This window comes from Leopardus geoffroyi, chromosome C2, assembly GCF_018350155.1.
Source record: "Leopardus geoffroyi isolate Oge1 chromosome C2, O.geoffroyi_Oge1_pat1.0, whole genome shotgun sequence".
NCBI classification, from domain to species: Eukaryota; Metazoa; Chordata; class Mammalia; order Carnivora; family Felidae; genus Leopardus; species Leopardus geoffroyi.
In genome coordinates, this window is record NC_059333.1 from 78,872,743 (window position 1) to 78,894,127 (window position 21,385).

General features: G+C 40.4%; 1 protein-coding gene across 5 annotated transcripts in view; it reads right to left on the reverse strand.

Moving 5' to 3' along the window:
• Positions 1-21,385, reverse strand: part of TPRG1 (tumor protein p63 regulated 1) — a 223,152-nt gene that overhangs the window by 91,037 nt on the left and 110,730 nt on the right. For all 5 annotated transcript variants that reach the window (XM_045502611.1, XM_045502613.1, XM_045502612.1 and 2 more), the window contains exons 2-3: positions 20,747-20,977; positions 10,675-10,766 (exon numbers count right to left, since the gene is read on the reverse strand). In XM_045502611.1, the coding sequence (XP_045358567.1) occupies positions 10,675-10,766; positions 20,747-20,977 (323 nt within the window). The remainder of the gene's footprint in view (positions 1-10,674; positions 10,767-20,746; positions 20,978-21,385) is intronic.

Genomic DNA, 21,385 nt, shown 5'->3' on the forward strand with positions numbered 1-21,385 from the left:
CAGGCCATGATCTCATGGTTCATGGGTTTAAGTCCCATGCTTGGGATTCTCTCTCTCCCTTTCTCTCTGCCCCTCTCATGCTTTCTCTCTCTCTCTCTCTCTCTCTCTCTCTCTCTCTCAAAACAAATAAACTTAAAAAGAATTATCCTACCACAAATGATTTCAAGAAACCAAGGTAAGGTCACTGAACATGTAGTTGGAAGAGATGCACACAGTGTCTGTCATGACTGGGAGAGCCTACCACACATCACTGTAAAGGGAACAAAGAGAGGTCAGTGCAAGGTAATGCGGAATGACAAGATGTTGGCAAACTGGAAATATATACCCTATTTAAAAGCATTTGAGGGGCCTCTGAGTGGCTCAGTCGATTAAGTGTCTGACTCTTGATTTCAACTCAGTCATGATCTCACAGTTTGTGGGATCAATCCCCATGTCACACTCTACTTGGGATGCTCTCTCCCTTTTTCTCTGCCCCTCTCCTGCACTCACTCACTCACTCTCTCTCTCTCAAAATAAATAAACATACATTTAAAATAAATAAAAATAATAAAAGCATTTGAATGACCTATGGATCTCCAGCTTGTCACTGCAGGAAAAAATAAGATGAAAACTCCTTACCCTGGCATTCAAAATTCTGGATTTTCTGGTTCCTTTCTACTTTTCTAGCTTATTTATAGCTCTCTTACTCTTGATCACTATAATCCAGACACCCTGACAGTCTGTGGATCCCTGAGCCTCTGTCTGTTATTCTACAAATATTCTTCCCTCTTTCTGGGATTTAATTCCCCATCATATATTTTTGGAAATTTCTCTTCCTTCTTTAATCCTGGATATCGCCTTCACCAGAGTCTACAGTACAAATACAACAAGTTCTATCCTCCCAAAAGATCATTTGCAGGACTGTATATCAGCATACATCATACTGTGTTTTGACTTCATTTACATATCCTCCTTCCCTCAAGACTCAGAACTCCCTGAACATGAAAATCTTGTCTTGTTGCTTCTGTATTTTCATCACTCAGGGTGGAGTCTGGCTTATGGGAGGAGTTTGGTGAACACACAAATGAACGTATGAATGAGTGAATATAAATAAATAGCAACAATGATGACAATAACAATAAGAGTCAACTCTCCTGTGGCACAGACCATGTGGCAAAAATTGTGAGCATTTTCCATATTTTAGGTAATTTAACTCTTCAATTGATATCCTGTTTTACACCCCCATTTTATCAATGATAAAACTGAGGTCCGGAGGATACAAGAGATTTGTATACCAAGGTCACATGGCTAGTAAGTGATGGAACTGGGCATTTCGCTGCATCAGACTTTTTTCACCTCTTGGCTCTTTTTGACTCCTCCCTAATTAGTAGCAGTCTTGGGAAAACAAACATTTCGAGGTACATTTCTGACTGCAGTAACTAAATGCCCTCACTGTCCTATAATTCAGGTCACTCAGGGACCATTAGCTATCTGGATACATCTGCTGCCATGGGGAATTTATAGAGAAAAGCAATGTGTTTAATTAAGTGGTTGTCGAAAACACCCACCCAGTATAAATGGTTTCTGGCAACAGAGGTGAATTTGTTGCTGCCAGAGTCCTGCCACAGGTCATTAACATCTTAATGGATTTGAGGCACTTTCCAGCTTGAGTGCACAAAGGATGCAAGAAGTCTCCTTGGGCTGTGGGCTGCTTGGAGGCCCAGGGAAATGGAGGCAGGACTCAATGGGTGGACCCTGCTAGTGTCAGTGAAGGGCTTCAAACAGTAGACGACTCAATCAGAATTAAATTCAATTCAAGTCCATGATGGGTTCTGAGCCCCTCCCACATGTCAGACACCACTGGGAGGTGGGCAGAGATGGGCTTGGACAAAACATGAATCAGAGTCAGGCCCTGTCTCAAGGAATGCTTTCCTCACAATGTGCACAGTGAACTATGCCATGTAGTATAACATGACCAGAAAAAAGAGAGAAGATTCTTCTGGTTGAATTAAGATGGAAAGGCTTTATAGACATAACTCCTCTGAAGGATAGGAAAGGTCTGAACAAACAGAAAGGAAGAAAGACATACCAAATAAGCAGAGTGAGTGAGTGAGTGAGTACAATCATGATGTCAAAGCACTGTGTCAGGAACATTTGGAGACCGGTGGACAGTCCAATTTGATAATTTGTAAAGGGGTATAATGGTAAATAAGGCTAGAGAGGAAAATTCATTCCATGGTGTGCAGGGTTTGAAAGATGCAGCAGAAGAGTATTTAGGCAGTGAGGAGCCACTGAAGTCCTCAGTCCATAAGCATGAAAGTGATCTGGACCAGTACTTCCCAAATTTTAATGAACATCAGAATTAACTGGGGATTCAGGCTCAGCATGTCTGGGGTGGCCCCTGAGGATTAGCGCTGCTAACAAATCCCTAGGAATGCTGATACTGCTCATTCCAAGACCACCCTTTGAGTAGCAAGGGTCTAGAATAGACGAATGTACACAAAAATGGATGGGGTTGGGGGGAGATACATTTCAGAATGTTATTTTGCATAGTACATTTATTATTCATGACTAAGACAGTTAGAAATCCCTGATTTCCAGGTTTTGGGGGGGTCTTTCTACTTATTTTTAAATTATAAGTAGCAGTATTTTTCATTACAATGGTAGTTCAGCACTCCTTAGAATCAGACAGTGACAAGATAAAGTGTGATTGTCCTTAGTCCATCAGTGGCACCCACCAGCCCCTATAAGTATTTGACTTTTTAGCTGATTCTGGGAAAAGACTAAATAATGTCAGATGCACAGCACAGGCAGAGTAAGATCTGGAGAGGAAAAGAGGAAAAGGTCTCTGAACCTACTCGATGAATGTCTGCCCTCCTCCCTGCAAACAACAGACAATCAACAAAGAAACCAGACACAGGCGCAAAGATCATTTACGCAATTGAAACTGCAGCCATCGCTGTATCAGGAGATGAAAATTCACAAAAGCAGCACGAGCCATGTGATGAGAAGACAACAAGGCTGGGAGAGGGGTCCTGTGAAGTCAAGCCCTCCTGTGACCCTTAATAAGTGGTTGCCCTTAGGCAGGTCATTTAATCTCTGGGTTTCTTCATCCATAAAATAAAGCCAATAGTTCCTCCTGGCCTCCTCCCTTTGGTCTCTGTGAGGATCACATGTGAGGGCAGGTGTGAAAGTGATCACCCACAGCGCTGCTTTGGGGATCAGTGTGCTCCAGGGGCACTCTGTGCCTGAGAGATACTGCCCAGTCGTCTGTTCCTCGACATCCCTTTCTGTCTCAGGATGCCTTTCTTTTCATTTAAACTTCTAGGATAGCTCTTTCTTCTGTGAAATCTTTTAAAATTAAGCAGAGATGCCCTGCATACTTCCATGTACCCCACCAAGCCCAAGAAACAGAATTCTGAGTTTATCCAACATGTTTCTGCCAGAGGAATAACAGACTACAATCCAATAAGGGGTACACATGGAATCTGGCCACAATAGCAAAAAGACCATTTTTGCAAAACTGGGGAAAGCATAATGCATCGGGGCCCTACCTCTGCTACTTTGCGGCCCTGGGACACTTTCAAGCCTTGGTTTCTTCACCTGCAAACTGGAGGTAATGTTTCCTACCTCAGATAATTGCTCTGAAGATTGGATTAACTGAAGAAGAACATTTTTAACTACAAAGTGCTGTAGAATATTACTTATTTTCTTTATCAAAAAATAAATGGAGAATGCCTTAATGTATTTTCATTTCTCTTTCCAACTGTGTAGTCTTACTCTGCACTACTGGTATATATCCCTTACTGAGGGCTTCAGTTTTTAAAGAATAATATATATCCTTAGGGGCAGCTGGGTGGCTGAGTCAGTTGAGCATCTGACTTCAGCTCACGTCATGATCCCGTGGTTCGTGGGTTTGAGCCCCACATCAGGCTTTGCACTGACAGTGTGGAGCCCTCTTTGGATCCTCTCTCTCCTTCTCTCTCTGCTCCTTCCCCACTTGTATTCTCTCTCTCAAAAATAAATAAACATTATGGGGTGCCTGGGTGGCTCAGTCAGTTAAGCATCTGACTTCGGCTCAGGTCATGATCTCACGGTTTGAGTTCAAGCCCCACATTGGGCTCTGTGCTGACAGCTCAGAACCTGGAACCTGCTTCGGATTCTATCTCCCTCTCTCTCTATCCCTCCCCAACCAGTGCTCTGTCTCTCTGTCTCTAAAAAAATATAAATAAATGTAAATAAATACACAAATGTTAAACAATTTTTTTAAATATATAAATCCTTACATTTACATAACCACTGACAGTTTGGAAAGTAATCATCTAACAATAGGTGAATGATCAAGTAACTTCACAAAACCTACATGATAACAAGAAAAAACCTAAGGGAAGTGCCATTTAGAAATCATCAAAACCATATGTATTATACCAATCTAATGGCAAATGGAGGGAAATCACTTAGCAGAACACTTGGTACAATTTAAATGTTATTTATTAATATTATAACAATCTTTGGCAAAGATGCATGAAGAAAAGCTGGAATGAAAAAATACTACAAAAATTAACAATGGCTGTGCTTCTTTCAAGAAAAGTGAATTTCTAATGGACTAAAGACTACATTAAAACAAATGCCCTAATTTTAAAAAAAAAAATGGCAAAACCTACTTAAGTTTACTGAGGTACACTGATCGTGAGTAGCAGAACCAGGATTCAGACCCACGGCTTCTGACTCCAAATTCAAGACTCTTTCTAAGATGCCAGGCTGCCTCCTCGCCTTTACTTCCGTTCTATTGTCTATATGTTCAACGTAGCCAGTTAATCGGATTTCACATATTTTTTATACCAAAGTGCAAGGATAGAACCCTGGGTGGGTTTAGGGGAAGGTAGGCAATGAGAAACACTGTAAGTATTTTCCACAAGATAAAGACTGAGAGTTACTTGACTCCCCCAACCCCCCACCCCAGCCACCAGAGGCAAGTCTTCCCATTTAGCAACAAGAGGAATGAGAACATCCCCCCGCCAACCATTTCAGACTAATGTGCTTAAAGGAAGATCCCATCTCCTCCTGCCTCTTTAAGCACCATACACAAAGACATCTTGAGTACCTTCTACTGAAGAGCCACTTTAGTGCCATTATAACACAGTTTTTGAGACTTTGGGAAGTGTCAAGATGTTCTCCTTGGTGCTGGCTTAATGGATCACTTCTGAAAGTGTACACACAATTTCTTCAAAAAGTACTTTCCCAGAAGGACCAAGAAGGGCAATAAGAGGAGGAGATAAAGTTAAGATAGACACCGTGTTGTCTTTAGAGCTGTAGAGGCATATAAAGCTCCAGGATGGACTGGACTAGAGGTCTGGGTCCTAAGTGGCATCTTCTCAGGGTACTATTCTTAATGGTTTCAGCTAACTGGGATCTAACTGGAGTTGATGGTTGCATCTCTCTAGTTCTCCCATCGGCCTCTCTCTCCATCTCCTCATAGCCTATACACAAGTGCCTTCAAACTAATCTTTCCAATTTAACTGAATAATATACCAGTATAAATTTAGAACACCGCAAAACAGCTCACCCGAGTTTGGGTGACATCCCTTGAAAAAGGCTTTTACCGATTTAATGTTACTTTACACCCTTAGATTCTATAGAAGGCTATAAGAAACAAATATGTCAAGATCACTGTCCCTTTTGAACACACTACTTAAGACAGTACCTGGATGCATATGTAAATCCACCCATTCAACATCTCCATGTGGATGTCCTATGGACACCTCAGACACATTTTTTTCCCCAAAACTGTACTCAGCAAGTTCTATAAGAAGGGAATGACAAGATTGTTGGGATAATTAAATAACACTGAGGGCACAAAGTTTCTTCTGCATTGTTTGGCATATGGCGGTTTCTCAATAAAGTAGAGTTATCATTTTCTTCTAAGCCTGGAATGGCGACACTGGGAACCCATCAGTTTCCCAGGCCAAAGCCCAAGAATTGGCCTGAACTCCTGCCTCACAGACAATTAAACAGAGAGATCCACAAAGCCTTGCTCTGTCAATTATTAGTTTGCCTCTCAGTCCCATATGCACCCTTCAGTATATGCTCTATGATTAACAACAGAATTCTGTCATGCATTTTTCTTTCAAGTGTGCACCATGTTATGTTTTTGCAGAAAAGAGCACAAGAGGGTTGTAACAGAAAGAAGGGGCTTTTTATAATTTCCAGCTTGGGCTGGGGGTCAGCAGTGTAGGTGTGAGAACCCCAATGTCTTCTGCCCTAGCCAGAATACAGAATACAGACCCTCAGCAGCCTCTGCTTGGCATGACGCTTCCCTCAGCTGCCTGTCCAGAGTTAAACCTATTCTTCAATAAAGAAGGTGACTTTTGTGGAACTGGACAATAGTTTTTAAATGCTGGAACTATATTTCCTCAAGTTTTTTTCTATGTATTTACAATATCACAGCCACAGACATGGCATACCTGGAAGTTTATTCTGCATTGTTAACATATTCCCTGTTGCTTTCTAAAGTTTAGACAATCAATAAAGCAATAAATTGAACTCTGATAGCTAGTGTTTGCTGACTTCCATGATGGAATCACTGCCCCCAGGGTCAATTCCAAGCCATGTACATGACACCACTGAATGTGTAGCAGAGAAAAGAGGTATAGTAGCAAGTTATCATGTAGTATTTCCACTATGCAAGCATAATAGGCATAAATCACCCCAACAGCAAATCAACAGCAAAACAAAGTAAAAAAAAAAATCAGAAAGTAAGGAGTTTTGACTACATCACCTTTAAGTTTAATTCACTTGGTGTGACATTTTATGTTTTAATAATTAACAACCAACTCTCAAAATTCCTGAAATTGTAATGCTGACCTCTCATAAGCCAGTGTGAACCAGCTCCAGCATGCCACTGGATCAGACCCTCACTGATATTGCACAAGTATCTAGTGTGGCAGCCAGCCTTCCAGCCATCCATTGATCCTTCACATTTCAAACATGTACAGGCCATACACCCTCATCCATAATTCCAAATTCAATAAAGCCCTGAAAATGGCGCAGCTGTGGCTCAGACGCACTTTATGGTAAAACCAGATCTGAACCAACATGCAGTCATCTATTCTATGTTGAATATGACAGGTTTTCCTGCAAAAATTTTAGTGTGTTTGATTATGGGGGGCTGTCGCAGGCCTCCACTTGGAGCATAAAATAAAATGCATATGTATTGTTTTACCTTTCTAAAATCTGAAAAATTCTCAATCTGATTCATATCGGATTCCAGGGGTTTTAGATAAGGGATTGTGAGCCTTCAGTGATCTTTTTAAATTGAAATATAGTCACACTTTCTCACCAATCAGTGCCTCCCCATCGCCTACAGGGTAGAATCTAAGTTCTTAAATAAGATACACAAGGCCCTTAAGCTAACGTTACTCCCCACATCACACTCCTGTATCAAACCATTTCTGGGGCTCTGACCAACCATGACTAAAGGTTGAGCTGTGATGAGTGACCCCACACCTACACCTTATACCCTTTGGGAAAGAATTGGAACCGAGCTAGTACAGGAGAGCAGTCTGCCTTCCTTGCTTTACCCCTTATGTGATCTCAGCTGTCCACTTCCTTGTCCCACATCTCCATTTCTCATCTGTCACATGACAATCACAAAACCAGCAAGGTTGTAGTGAACATAAAGCAAGTTCATGGTCATAAAGTTATTTTTTAATGTGCTATATATATATCATTGGAAGGGTTTTTCACTCTTATCATTCTGAAACTGGAATACTTGTTTGAAAGCAAACATTCTTTCAACTGTTGGATGAGTAACTAGGGGTTTCTCATCTCCATAAAAGGAGCTAACCATTGATGTGCATAAAGCCCAGTCATTGCTGTCACACACACAAAAAAGTGTTACACTTGAAAAGAGTTATGTATGGTTGGCACAGTTGGGGAAGCTGGTCTATAGTACAGCCTCTGTAACTCATAAGAACTGAATGGATGGATGGGTCTTATCCCATTAGAAAAAAAGAGAAAGGGAAAAGCATAGCCCCAGGCTCATACTTCTCTGGGCCTATATGTTTATTGGTTTATTTAGTTCTTTCTTTTGTTCTGTTTTGCTGTTGTTATTTTGGGGATTTCGTGCTGATATTGATTGCTTTTATCGTTGCTTTTGCCTTTCCTACATTGGTGCACTACAAACAAAGACTTAAGTGTGAAAGGTCATTCAAAACCTCCATGCATTCCCTTCCTTTGACAAATGCCTCCAATCTTCTTCTTGAACAGTCACAGTGACTGGGAGCCTATTTATTTAGCCCAGATGCCTGGACCATCTTCTTTGCAACTGGCAGCTTTTTCCACTGCAAGAAGACAGTCTGAACCAGCTTTAAGGTTTAACAGGAAAAGAAAAGCAACTGGCAAATTCTTACTATGGTAGAAATGACTGGATTCAAATCTTTCTTAAAAGTAGCTTTAGATGGAGAATAGGAAGAGGTATAAAAGGATTTTGGCAGAGAGGAAGACCAAAAAGAACACAAAAGAACTACCGTTGAAAGAGAAGAAATGGTTCCAAAGTGCAAAGGAAGAAAAGTCTGACAGCAAATGAAAATTATTGCTTAAAATTCCACACGCACATGATACATCCCTCATTACTGTCTGTAATATAAATGTATATACCACAAAGCAAAAGAGACATAGAAAACTAGATGCCAGATAGTCTTCACCAACCCTTTGAGCTTCCTATTAGGTTCAGAGCTAGATGCAAAACTTGGGTCTTGGGGCACACCTATTCAGATTTATCTGAAAACTGCTGGTTTTATCAATCATCCCACTTGACGATAAATCAAACTGACAGAATTATGGTGCTAAGTCTTAATACAGATCACACAGTCTGATTTATCTTGGGACAAATTGATATCTAAAGACCTTTATAATCATGAAACAAAAACATTCCAAACAAAAATAAGCCACATTTCTATACAAAAAAAGACCAAGCAATTAAAGCATGTACTATTAAAAACAAAACAAAACAAAAAAAAAAAACTGCTGATTCTATTATTTGAGAATTCAAAAAGCTACTACTGGATTTTGAAAGACCATATTTGGGCATTCTTTCTTATAAATGAAATGCACTGTAGGAACAAAACAGGTTAAGTATCTACTTCTGATTAGACCTTCAGAATTCAAGGAGACATCTGTCCTAATCAAGGCAGACTTTTTTATTTGCACAAGTCAAATTTTACTTTGCAGATGGCAGGTGGTGTTGGAAAAGGGTTGGTAAAAGTGAATAAGCAAAAAGCCTCAATTATATACTTTTTTTTTTTTCATAGAGATAACCCAGAGATGAAAGATATAGAGATGGATAGGACAAAAATAAAGGCAGAGGCTACCGAACAAACACAAACAAAAGGCCTTTACCAATAGACATAACTTGTGAACAGAGGAGGGACACTGATGTCTGATAAAAATCCACCATGTGCTGGGGACTTTGCTAAGAGTTTTACCATGCTGTCTCATTTAGCCCTCGTAACAACTCCTCAGGTACTTATCACTGTCTCCAGTTTATACATGAAGAAACAAATGCTTAGACATGGTCAGGTTGTCTTTCTAATTTCATTTTCACTCAATTCTTAGAACCCATTTGAAACAAGAATGTAACATGGCCATCAGGCAGATGGATCCACAGGTGACCTGGTTCTACACTCCATTGACGGAGAGATTTTGTTCTGCTGGCCTAGAAGACTGGACATTCAAGTGTTGCCTGTACCAACCCCACCCTCCCAAAACTTAGTCAAAGAAAATGTCCGGCCCAGGAGTGAAAGATTAAATGCTTCTTCACTCAAGGTATAGGAATTATTGAGCTTTTCTCCTAGAGCCTTTGGAGACAGAAAACTTAGTGAGTATCCAACATGGAGTTCTCACTATATTCTCCATTTAGTGTTACGTATTCTGTAGCAGAAAAGAGGCGCCTCTTTCTCTTATTATGTGAATATATTACTTATTATTGTAAAGACTATGGCATTCCTGATATTCTACTGATGGGTGGAGAAAAAGTCATGGACACTAGAATTTCGGGGCAAGACACAAGGTAACTATCTTCATGGTGTCATTTTCAATGAAAGCCCTTAGAGCTAAGATAAGCCTCAGGGATGAATGGAGAACTTCTGGAAGGAATAAAGTCTCAAGGGTTACACTCAGTTTTTAACCTAACTCTGGACTGGTGGCTTGTCTTTTCTATCCCGCATGATTTTGTAGGGATGTTATGTACAGCTCATGTTATTGTACATAAAATAAAATTCAAACCGTATATACTGACCTCATTTGTCTTTTCTAACCTTCCTTTCCACTGTACCTAGAGTGGGATGGTTAGTAGCCTCATGTAGCTAGAATGAGAGTAGTTGTAAGAGACAGAGACTCGAACCAAAGAGATCAGAGAGAAGAGTCCAGTGCAACAGTCCTTGAGAGCTATGAAGACCTAAGGAGTCATAGTGATAGCTGACTATACCCAGAAAATTGTTGTAGGAGTCAACCCTAGTCATATATCAGCTATAGGGCACCACAAAACTTGACTCGCTAACTGGGGGTAATGCCAACCAATTATTTTGCATGGCATCCAGAAGAAATTGTGCCATAGATCCATCTCCCATTCTGTGACAGTGGTGTCAAGGAAAATGCTAGATTCCCATGGCCCCTCACTTAGCCATAACTACTCACTCTGTCAAGAGCCAGAAGCCTTGAATTGTCTCTCCAGGAGTCTTCGCCATGTGGCCTTTCAAGTCTTCCATGGCAGTCTCAATGGCCCCTGGCTGAGTGGGAAAAAGAAAATATCTAGTTTAGAGAAAACTGAGCCCTCTTTGTGCTTATGATTAATGAGTATAACCCATAGCCTTCTCCAAAAAGCTGATGGGAAAGATAGTTCTCGCATTTGTCTGTTTCCTCTAGGCATAGCATGCCGGAGAGCTTAGTCTTGAACTCTGGTATTTACTAAGCTGTTCTCCTTAGGTGGGACCAAAGTAATCCAAGTCCTGTCTTCCATGATCTTACTCATATCTTCTCACAGAAAGAAAGACACCCATTTTCAGAAGGCCAGTTTTCCCAAACAAACATGTTTATCAGAAAGTTCAAAGGATTTAGCAATATTTACATTTTTAAAATCAAATCTTTCTCTCTTCAAAGAGCACCTGGCAATAAAATACCTAAGAGAAATCTTTTTCTAATATTCTGACCATAATTTTAGATGATTCTGGGAAATTAACTTTTTTGTCTCCTTACCTTGCTTTCTTCACCCTTCTCCAAACAGGTGCTTCTACTTATGGGCCTACCTCTAGCTTAAAATTTGATTAACCCTTTTCATGATAAGAAATTCATAGACCTCTATCTCAGTGATTCCTAAACTTGAGTACACATCAGAATCAAAAACACAGATTTATGGGCTCTGTTCCCAGAGTTTAGTATTTAGGAGGTCTGAAGTGGGCCTGAGAACTTGCATTTCCAACAGGTTCCCAGGTGATGCTGTTGATGCAGTACTGCACTGAGAACTACTGTTCTCTAGACAGTTATTCTCAACCTTGGCTACGTATCAAATTATGAGGAGAGCCTTTAAAACTCCTAGTGCTCAAGCTGCATACCAGGGCCATTGTAGAAGATACTCAGTGGCTATCTGTCATGTGGGACCCACATATCAGTACCTCAGGAGTTTTGCAGGCATCCCAGGTGACTCCAATGTGTAGCAAACGTTGACAACCACTGCAGCCCAGGAATTATCTCGGCTTTTTTATAGGTGTGGAAATGGGCTAGTGTGGGGAAGCAACCTGTCAAGTTCACTCAGCTAAGAAGGGGTGGAGACAAGACGAGAAAACAAACATTCCATTGCTCCACCTACAAATGTAGTTCTGGCCTCATCCCAGCCCTGAGCTACTGACAAGTAGGTTCTCAGTTCTTGAATATTCTCTATGTAATAGGGCTTTAATACTAACCACCTAATCTTCTCTAAATATTAACAGTCCTAATCCTCCCAGCCTGAGACTGTTCTCTCACAAAAGGAAACAGGGACACTAGCCTGGCCTAGGATCTGTTCAAATGTCTTTTCCTCTCAGAGCTAGGGTGGTGGTAGGATTTGGGTTTGCTTGCTTTCTCAGTGTATGATAAAACACTGTGAAACATTTTGGCTACAAAGTCCATTGGTCAAAAAAAAAAAAACTTATGAGAATCCATATAGGAAAAACAGGAAAAGAATGATGCTGCTTCAGATAAAGTGGTAGAAAATGATGCAGAGCTCTACCCCTCCCCCACGATTCACTCAGCACAGCCCAAGTCATCCAGGAAATGTCCACTGAACAGAGTCAAGTGACCGTGGATCCTATTCCATATCTGTCATAAATGAGTTCTGTAACCTCTAGCCAATTATTTGAGTTTTCTTGGCCTCCATTTCCTTATCTATAAAGACAACTGAGGCGACAGAACCAAAGCTTTCTGAGCCAAGCTGATGATGAAAGCCTCCTGGAAGTCTTTAAGAAAATAAGATCACAGCCCTTACACCGAGACATTCTGATTTTCTCATTTTAACACATTTCCTGTTGAATTGAACAGTCAGCCAGTGGACTGAATGATTTCTGACTCCTCTGCTGCTGGTTCACCATTGTTGGAAAGCGAACAAGGCAGACCGTGCCTGCTGGAAGCTGTGAGTCACAAAATCAGTGAATTCTGGAGCATTAATCAAGCATGCCTTGAACACCCACTGACAAAGAAGACTGCACCAGCATCACTGGTACCAGTGACCCTACTGGCAGGACCAAATAATGCTGGAGGGAAATTCCCTATGATCCCATGACAGTGCTCCCATCCCCCATGCCGTTCTTCCCACAATGCAGCCTGACTGCCCCAGGCCCAGTGCTCAAAATCATACTTTCTTTGACGACTCATCAGGTGATTTTTCCTGTCTCTCTTATACTTACATTATTTCTTCCTCAGCTAATATAACTCAGTAGTGAAACTAAGACTTTTCAGAAGAAGAAAAAAAGACTGTAAGGGAAATTGGAGAATAATGAAATAGTCCTAAAATAAGCATGTTGTTGAATGCTTTTACACCAGGCACTTTGCCAAAACATGTGAAGATGAATATAAAACTGTAGACTTTTTCAAAACCTTACTTGTCTTCCCTATGGAAAGCAATTGGAAAAAATCTATCGAAATGATCTATTCTTTGATCGACACATTCCACTTCTGTGAAGTTATACTATGGATGTTCTTGCATTTGTGCAAAATAACAGCTGTATATCCAGTGTTCTTTGCAGCCTTGTTTGTGGATAGCAAAATTTTGGAAACAATGCAAATATCTGTCAATAGGGGACTTGTTAGATACATTATAGGACAGAGCCATTCAATGGAATATGATGCATATGCAAAAAGAAGAGGCATTCTGGGATAATACAAAAAATTTTCAAAACGCATTAAGTGAAAGAAAAAAAGCATTCAGAAGGGTAAATAGGCCACATTTTTGTATAAAAAAGTGGAGAAGGGATAAGAATAAAAATTTTCATGTGCTTGAATATACTAAAGCAACTCTAGAAGGATACCTAAAATGTGTTAACGGTGGTCCCCTGCAGTCAGGAAGGAACTTGATGGGGCAGTGGATGGAGGTGGTGTTTCACTCTATACCTTTTCAAAAGTTAAACATTAAACAAAAGTATGTGTGTGTGTGTGTGTGTGTGTGTGTGTGTGTGTGTGTGTGTGTGTTTTAAGTTTATTTCTTTTGAGGAAGAGTAGAGAAGGAGAGAGAGCATGAGCAGGGGAGGGGCAGAGAGAGAGGGACACAGAGGATCCTAAGCAGGCTCCCTACTGTCAGTGCAGAGCCCGATGTGGGGCTTGCTCTCATGAACCGTGAGATCTTGACCTGAGCTGAAATCAAGAGTCAGACGCTTAACCAATGAGCCACCCATGTGCCCCAGAAGTATGTTTTTTTTTTATAGAACATTTGGGAAGTCTCCAGAGTTCTGTCAATGTCCTCACTGAGCATGGTGTTCTTATCTTCAGCAGTAACAGTGGTCATGCCTTTACAGAACAGTTAATCATTGTATCCTGTTAGAGTATTTTATTTACACCCTTCTATTTGTCATCATTGGCTACTGAACTAAATTAATTTCAGCCATTTAGTGTAGAAAATTAAATAATGTGTGAACACTCGGACTTGCATCTGGGGCAATGTTTAGATCTCAGCCTTTCTGCCCACTGTGTGACCCATACTATGTCCTCATCATTCCAGATATCAGTTTATTCATTTTCTAGGTGGAAGGTGGATAAGACAATATTAACTATAACAGAGCTGTTAGGAAATGCCAAAAATATTTGGGAACACTGAATTTTCATTCTTATTAATATTAAATGGGAGGAAAATAGCCGTACCATGATTTACAGGTCAAATGGTTACTGCAATGGAACTGTTGGGAAAATAAGTAGTTATGCACCATAAGACGGCTGACAGGACTGACAGAAGCTCCAGTTCTTAACTTAGAGACTCCTCTTCCAGGCTCTTCTTTCCTGCCCTGTTTGCCCTGCACGCCTAATTGCTACTAATGCAGACTGCAGAAGTAACAGATGATAAATTGTCCCCCATGCTTGTGCTCGGGACTCAGATCTGTGGAGAAGGATCTCTGAGCCTGCTGGTGTAAAACAAAACTCCGATCCACCAAGATCTCCAAGTACCGCCTGGTTTTTCCACCAGCGATCCAACCTGGTTCTGTAACAGAATAATTAGCTCAAAGATTCCTAAGACTAATAGGAAAGTATGATGGAATAATAAGCACTCATCATCCAATATACATATATTTCTAACGCTAAATTTTAAGAAAAATCATTAGGGAGAATCCTTATTTACAAGTCACTATACAGCAGAGCCGGCAGCATCTTTTCTAATAGTTCAGCACCAAACATCTTCAGTCAAAACAAAGACATGCGTTTCCTTACATTTCCTTAAGCTAGACTAGCCAGGAGCCAGTTGTCACACAAACAATACTCACATCTGCTGGTAATAGTTTCCCATGTACTGGACTCCGTAACTAGACAGTAAGAGGTGGGGGCAGTGTAGAAAGGAATGCTCCCAGGGACTCAGACACAGTAAGATCATTCTTGTGAGTGTCATCATGCCCAGATAGAAATCACTTTGTGGTAAACACATAAGGGAAGAAAAACTGCTCTAAATTGGATGTGATTTGTAAAGTTCAGGGCAAATCTGTCTCTCCTTGAAAATAAAGGAAACACCTCTTATTTTATTATTGTTAAGTGTCTGTCCTCAGAAGAAATATCAACTTTATTACACTCTTCAAGGGATTTCAGTTTAAGGAGGGGAGATGAGAAATCTTTTGCCCAGTGAGATATGTAATTTCTAGACCAGAAAGCAGCTCATAAAATAACAATACAACTAATATATTTATTTAGTTGTTCCCAATGCAAGAGCAAGACATAGGGAACCCTATAGTAAGAGAAGAGGGGAAAGGAGAGAGTATGAAAGCCAAATTAGTGTCATGAAAGCAATGACATCTTGCTACACAATGGGAAGTCCCAAACCTGCTTATTAAAGTCTCGTTCCTCACAATAGAACACAGGCTATAAAAAGGCCATGGGGAACCATTAATTAAATATTAAAAGATCAAATAGTTTTAGTCCCATTAGTTTGTATGTAATTTACATTCTCAAGTATAAATTTAGAGATAATTCCCCATCCCTAATCGCTTTCAACTTTCTGATAAGGTATCTGCAAATACAGAGTCCTACAGGGAGTTTAAAAATATCTTTCCCCATGCGTATCAAGTATTGTTCCTTTCATAAGAACTTGCTTTTGAATATCAGTCTCCACAACTAAAGGGATTATCATAATATACCTCGAGTTATTAGCCTTGAGTGGTACTTTTGTTCAGAAAAGGCACTAGGCCGTTTTTAGACATGTCTGAGCAATAATAGCAAATGAACAAAAACAGGAGGAAAAAATTGTCCAAGCAGACTGATAGCAAGTGCTTCAGAAATTCATTACTGTGACCTCTCATTCATTGTCCAAGGTCAAAGGCACTGGAGGGGTAGTAAAAAGTGTCAGGAGCCCTAGCTCTTTGTCCTGGTACGGCCCCTAAATTGCTGGTTGACTTTGGAGAAGTCACATCTCCTTTGTGTGTTTTAGGGGTTGGATTAGATATTCTCTCAGGCCCCTTCTGGCTCTGAGCAAGAATGTTGCTTTGTTGGAAGGGCTTGGTTTAGTAAATCAATAATAGTCTGGAAGCCTGTGGATAAGAAGCAACATCCCAGATGCCCCATGAAAAAACATAAGAGGTTTAAGGAAGCAGATTGACTTCTTTTATGATCTGGTACTCAGAGGTCTGGTCTAATGCATAAGGTTATGGTGCTAAAAAAAGTGCCTCTTGTTTGTCCTGAATTAATTTAAACTTCCAGAGCAGTCACATCTTTGCATATCCACTTTGAAACTCACATAACTGATCCTCCTTCCTATTATATAGCATTGGGTATCTACTCCTGGCACCTAAGAAACTGAGTGTCATTCTGCCACAGCAAGCCAAAGAGTAATTTTCCTTTCTGGCTTATAAGGTATAAATAGGAAACAACTTAAATATCCAGAAAAAGTTATATAAATTGTTGTATATCTCCACAGTAGGATATTCTAGAACTGTTAAAAATGATGCTATGGATGTAGAGTTACTGCCATAGGAAATATTTTTATGCAACAAATTGCACATGTAAGGAAAAAAGTAAGACAGGATATGCACCAAAATGTATAAGCACGCATTCAAACTTCTTTGGTTAACATTGAGTAGTGAATTATGGTGACTTTTATTTTGCTTATCGACATTTTTTTTCCAATAAACTACCTCTTGCAAAATGATTTGAAAACATTTAATAAAATAACATGCTTGATCAAGGAATTCCTCAACTCATTTACTTACAGTTCTGAATTTACAACATATGTGCTTTAAATTCTTACACTGTAATATATTTATTTCTTTTTAATTGCTGGGCATGGGATCATAGAACTATGAATCAGGAAGTTGAAACTTTGGTTCTAAGCCTCGCTTTACCACTTACTACTAGCCTCCTGGGCAAGTCAGTACTCATGACATTGGACAATAGCTATGACAATGGACAAGCAACAGCCTCCTCTGGGCCTTAGTTACTTCTGAGAATGAGAGTGTTGACCAGCTCCTTGGTGTTCAAGAGGTGTCTGTGGACAGAGAGCATCGTTTTTGCCATAGAATCTATATAAATGCAGAATCTAAGGTCTCATTCCAGGCCTCCTGAATCAGACCAGCACTTTTACAAGATCTCAAGGTCATTTGTTTGTACAGTAAAGATGGAGAATCAGTGGACCAGATCATCTGTAGATCTCATTTCAGCACTACGGAAGTGATCCTTTATGATAAATCTTTCATAGATCTGAATCATTCAGACCCAGAGCCTGGGTCTTATTGAATTATTCCCTGAGAAAATGAATTATTTTCCTTTGGTCAAACCTCTTTGCTGCTATAGACACTATACATTGACATTTATATCTCACTCTGGAGGTCATGGGGAGGTCATGGACATCTTAATGTCATTCTCTGTGACCAATTACAGAAGTGAGAATGTCAAATCAACAAGAAAGGGAGAAAGCATTTATAAGAGTAATGAGATGCTGCTTATGGAATGTTAATAGATGTGTCATGCACTGTGCTAAGAATATTTACAAAATCAGCCTATTTAAACCTCTGTGTAAAACTGATATTTTATCCACACTTTGCAAATGAGGAAATACACACACACACACACACACACACACACACACACAAAGCACATTCATCATACTCACGTGCTAAAAAAAAAATCTATATTCTGTCTCTTGATCTGAAGGAGAGCAAATGCTGAGTGCTTTGGGAATGTAGCCCTCACAGCCTTAAAGAATCCTCAAGTCTACTTTAAATTAATTAACAAAATTAGAAGTTTTCCCTCCCAAGTTCTTGAGAATGTAGGGTTTGTTTCTACATATCCGAAGGAGATCTTTTTCACACAGACTGCAGTCATTGACTGACTTCTAAAAGGGCCATGAATGCCACTGTACATTACAGTAGGAACAGCACTAGACTTACAGACAGAAGATACAGATTCGAGCTAGAGCTATTCCAATTAATATTACGTGGCTCAGTCAGGTCACGTTGACAAAGGAAGCAAAGGCAGAAGGAAATGGCAGATAAAATTAAACTTCCACCCTCAGCCCATTGACAAATATTGAGGCAGTCAGAACCTCTGCCTTGAGGCAGAACATTTCTCTAGGAACTCCCCACTGTCTTAATGCTAATGCTTTGCTAGAGGGAGAAACCACCTTAGCTGGACAATAACTAGGCCTCCAAGATCCAGTAAGTCTTCTTTTGCATAGGAAAATCCTTTTGGAAACTTCCTCTTGACTTTATTTCCCCCAACTTCCAAGGATAGAATCAGTCTCTGCTCCACAATCCTGGGGCAGCTCTTCCGGCCCATGGGTTCTGTCTGCATACTTTAATAAAACCACCTTTGTGCGCCTAAGGCATCTCAAGAATTCTTTCTTGGCTATCGGCCCATCATTCTAAAACAGCATCAACTTAACTCCCCTGAAACTTCAATATGTTTACAATAAACCAAGAGTGATGAGTCCTCCCCTGCCTACCTTACAGTGTCACTTCAGGGGACTTCACTTGATAAATTACATAGAGACACACAAATAAAAGTATCAATCAAACAAATAAGAAAAACCTCCATGGTGGCTTTAAACTGTGCTGATTTAGCTAAGCTAGAGCTACATTTTCTAGAATTTCCTTTCATGTCTGTTTCCAAATTAGAGTTGGCCACAAGAGATGTTAGTATAAGATTTGTAAGGCAGAAGGGAGTTTTTCCCTGTGGAAGATCACTTCAGACCACCTGCACTCACATTCACAGCTGCTGACCTCCAGGTTCATCTGATGCCAGGGGGCAGCACTTACAGCTATAGCTTCTTTTGCTGACAGTCAGACTTCATCCCTCACCTCCTTCCCCTGGGCTGGTAAGTGTGCAGCTCAGTGTAGAAAGGCACCAAGTCCTCTCCTAAAAGTGACTCACACCTCCAAGTTTAGACACGGCTGGAGACAGATACAGATTCCATTTTTTCCTCATGGGTTTTGCTTGCTCATCAGGAATTCTGAGTTGTCCATCCAGGTTCCAGTTTTCCTGTACTCCCTATTCCCAGTTCATGACTACGAATCGGCTAGACTATAGCAACTTGAGGCCCATCACTAGATTGCAAAGACAACAGGTTTGCAGAGACTTCCCAACCAGCTCTGATAACTGCATCACCTTCTGATCATGAATCTCTTACTCCATACCACTCACGGTTCTCTCACCAAACCGTGACTGATCCATCATCATTACCAAAGATAAGACAACTTTAGGGATGCTTTGATTTCCTTCACAGACTATCTTACAACTTAATTTTGCTTATTCAATTAAGTTCATATACTTTGGAAAACAAACCATATGCTTTACATATGCAAATCACACAAACACATAGTATAGCACCTACCATAGCACCTTAACACGTGAGAGTCGTAGAATACAGATGATATGGTTATATCGTACCTTCAAACATGTGCACGCGCGCACACGCGTGCACACACACACACACACACTGAGTCACTTTAAAATTTTATCTTAACCAAAGATGTTTTAAAAGCTACCAAATCAGGATTCATTAGTTAAAGCTTTATAAATAGTCACATCTTAGCCACCATTTACTTGTAAGACTGAGCTGAATTTTTTTTTCAAGATTTGTCCCAGGTACACTTGAAAAATGAGATGGTCCCTGTTGCCACAGGGTATAATCTCCAATTTTGCTGCCAATTGGCTTTAGCCTGTGAGCTAATACCTACTGTGTTAACAAGAATATTGAAGGATTGGGAAAGAACATTGATAAGTAGGAAGGAGAGTTCAAGAGAGAGAACTACTCAAACCCAGGAAGCACTATGTCCTTGATCCAAATGCTACAAGTTCAAAATATCATTTTTTAGGAGTGCCTGGGTGGCTCAGTTGGTTAAGCGTCCAACAGGCTCAGGTCATGATCTCGTAGTCTGTGGGTTTGAGACCTGCGTCAGACCCTGTGCTGACAGCTCAGAGCCTGGAGCCTGCTTGGAATTTCTCTCTCTCTCTCTCTCTCTCTCTCTCTCTCTGCCCCTCCCCTGCTCACGCTCAGAGCTCAGTAAAGGAGCTCAGCTCCAGAATGCAGCCAAAGGTTTGGAATTTAAAAGTGCCTGCTCCCACACAGTAATATCATCATCCCCCTGTAGACCCTGAGGTTCAACTCGTTCTCAGCAAGCCTTTCCACTCCATCACCCACATCTTTTTCAAACATGGAACAAATACCCACTCTGGGCACACAGCTTTATATTTTAGCTGCTTGGGTTTTCTCTCTATAGATCATTAATCTGTGGAGGTCAGATTTAACCTGAACACAGGACTGAGGAACCAAAGATCCATCCAAAGAGACTGGATGACCCACTTCTCTCCCATACTACCTGGTTATCAAAACTAGACCCCCTAACTTCTCTGAAATTCAGAACCTTCACCTGTAAAATGGGGATACGGATACCTACTTCATAGTTTCTATGACTATCAGATGAAATAAAAAATGTGAAAATATCTGGTAAAACTTGTGATATAGATAGATAGACAGATAGATACATAGATAGATAGATATTAGAATACTGTAAGAGAAGTCTTATGTAATACTTCAGAGCACCAAAAAATTTACCCGTGTAACGAAGTACTTCCGTGAGACATAAGGTTGGTGATAAGGATTGGGGTACAGTGTTGATTCAGTCACACTTGGCTGCCTTGAAATACGGCTTGGCTCTGGGTCCTTGCCTGGGTCCCCCTCCTCCATGGACAGTTGGTCAGTCTCAGAGGGTTGGTCATCTCCCTCTTGCTTCAGAGACACAGGCTGGAATCCTTCAAAACTCCCAATCTTTGACATTTTTTCTGCCTAAAACAAAAGAAGAAACAATCTTCTCATTAGAAAAGAAAGGGGGAGAGGTGGCAGTGAGGGGAGGAGTCACCTATGTCATGGCTGAGGCAAAAAGTCTATTATGTGCAAATGATGTTCCTGAAACTGACCAAGGCACTAATGAATGTAATTCAATGACACAGATTCTATTTACCAGGGCAGAGAAGCAAGGCCCTCCAGACAGAGAAAAGGAGGCTGCAAGTAGGTCCATTTTCCCACCTTTTGTCCCAGGACAGGACACCTTTTGTCTACTTTATGTAGAAAGTAGTATGAAATAATTACCAAACAATTTATCTTCAAGATTTCATAGTATTTTTACTTCAAAACCTACCAAGCCTGTACTTATTTAGCAGTTAAAAGCAATGATAACACACCTTCTTGTGTGCT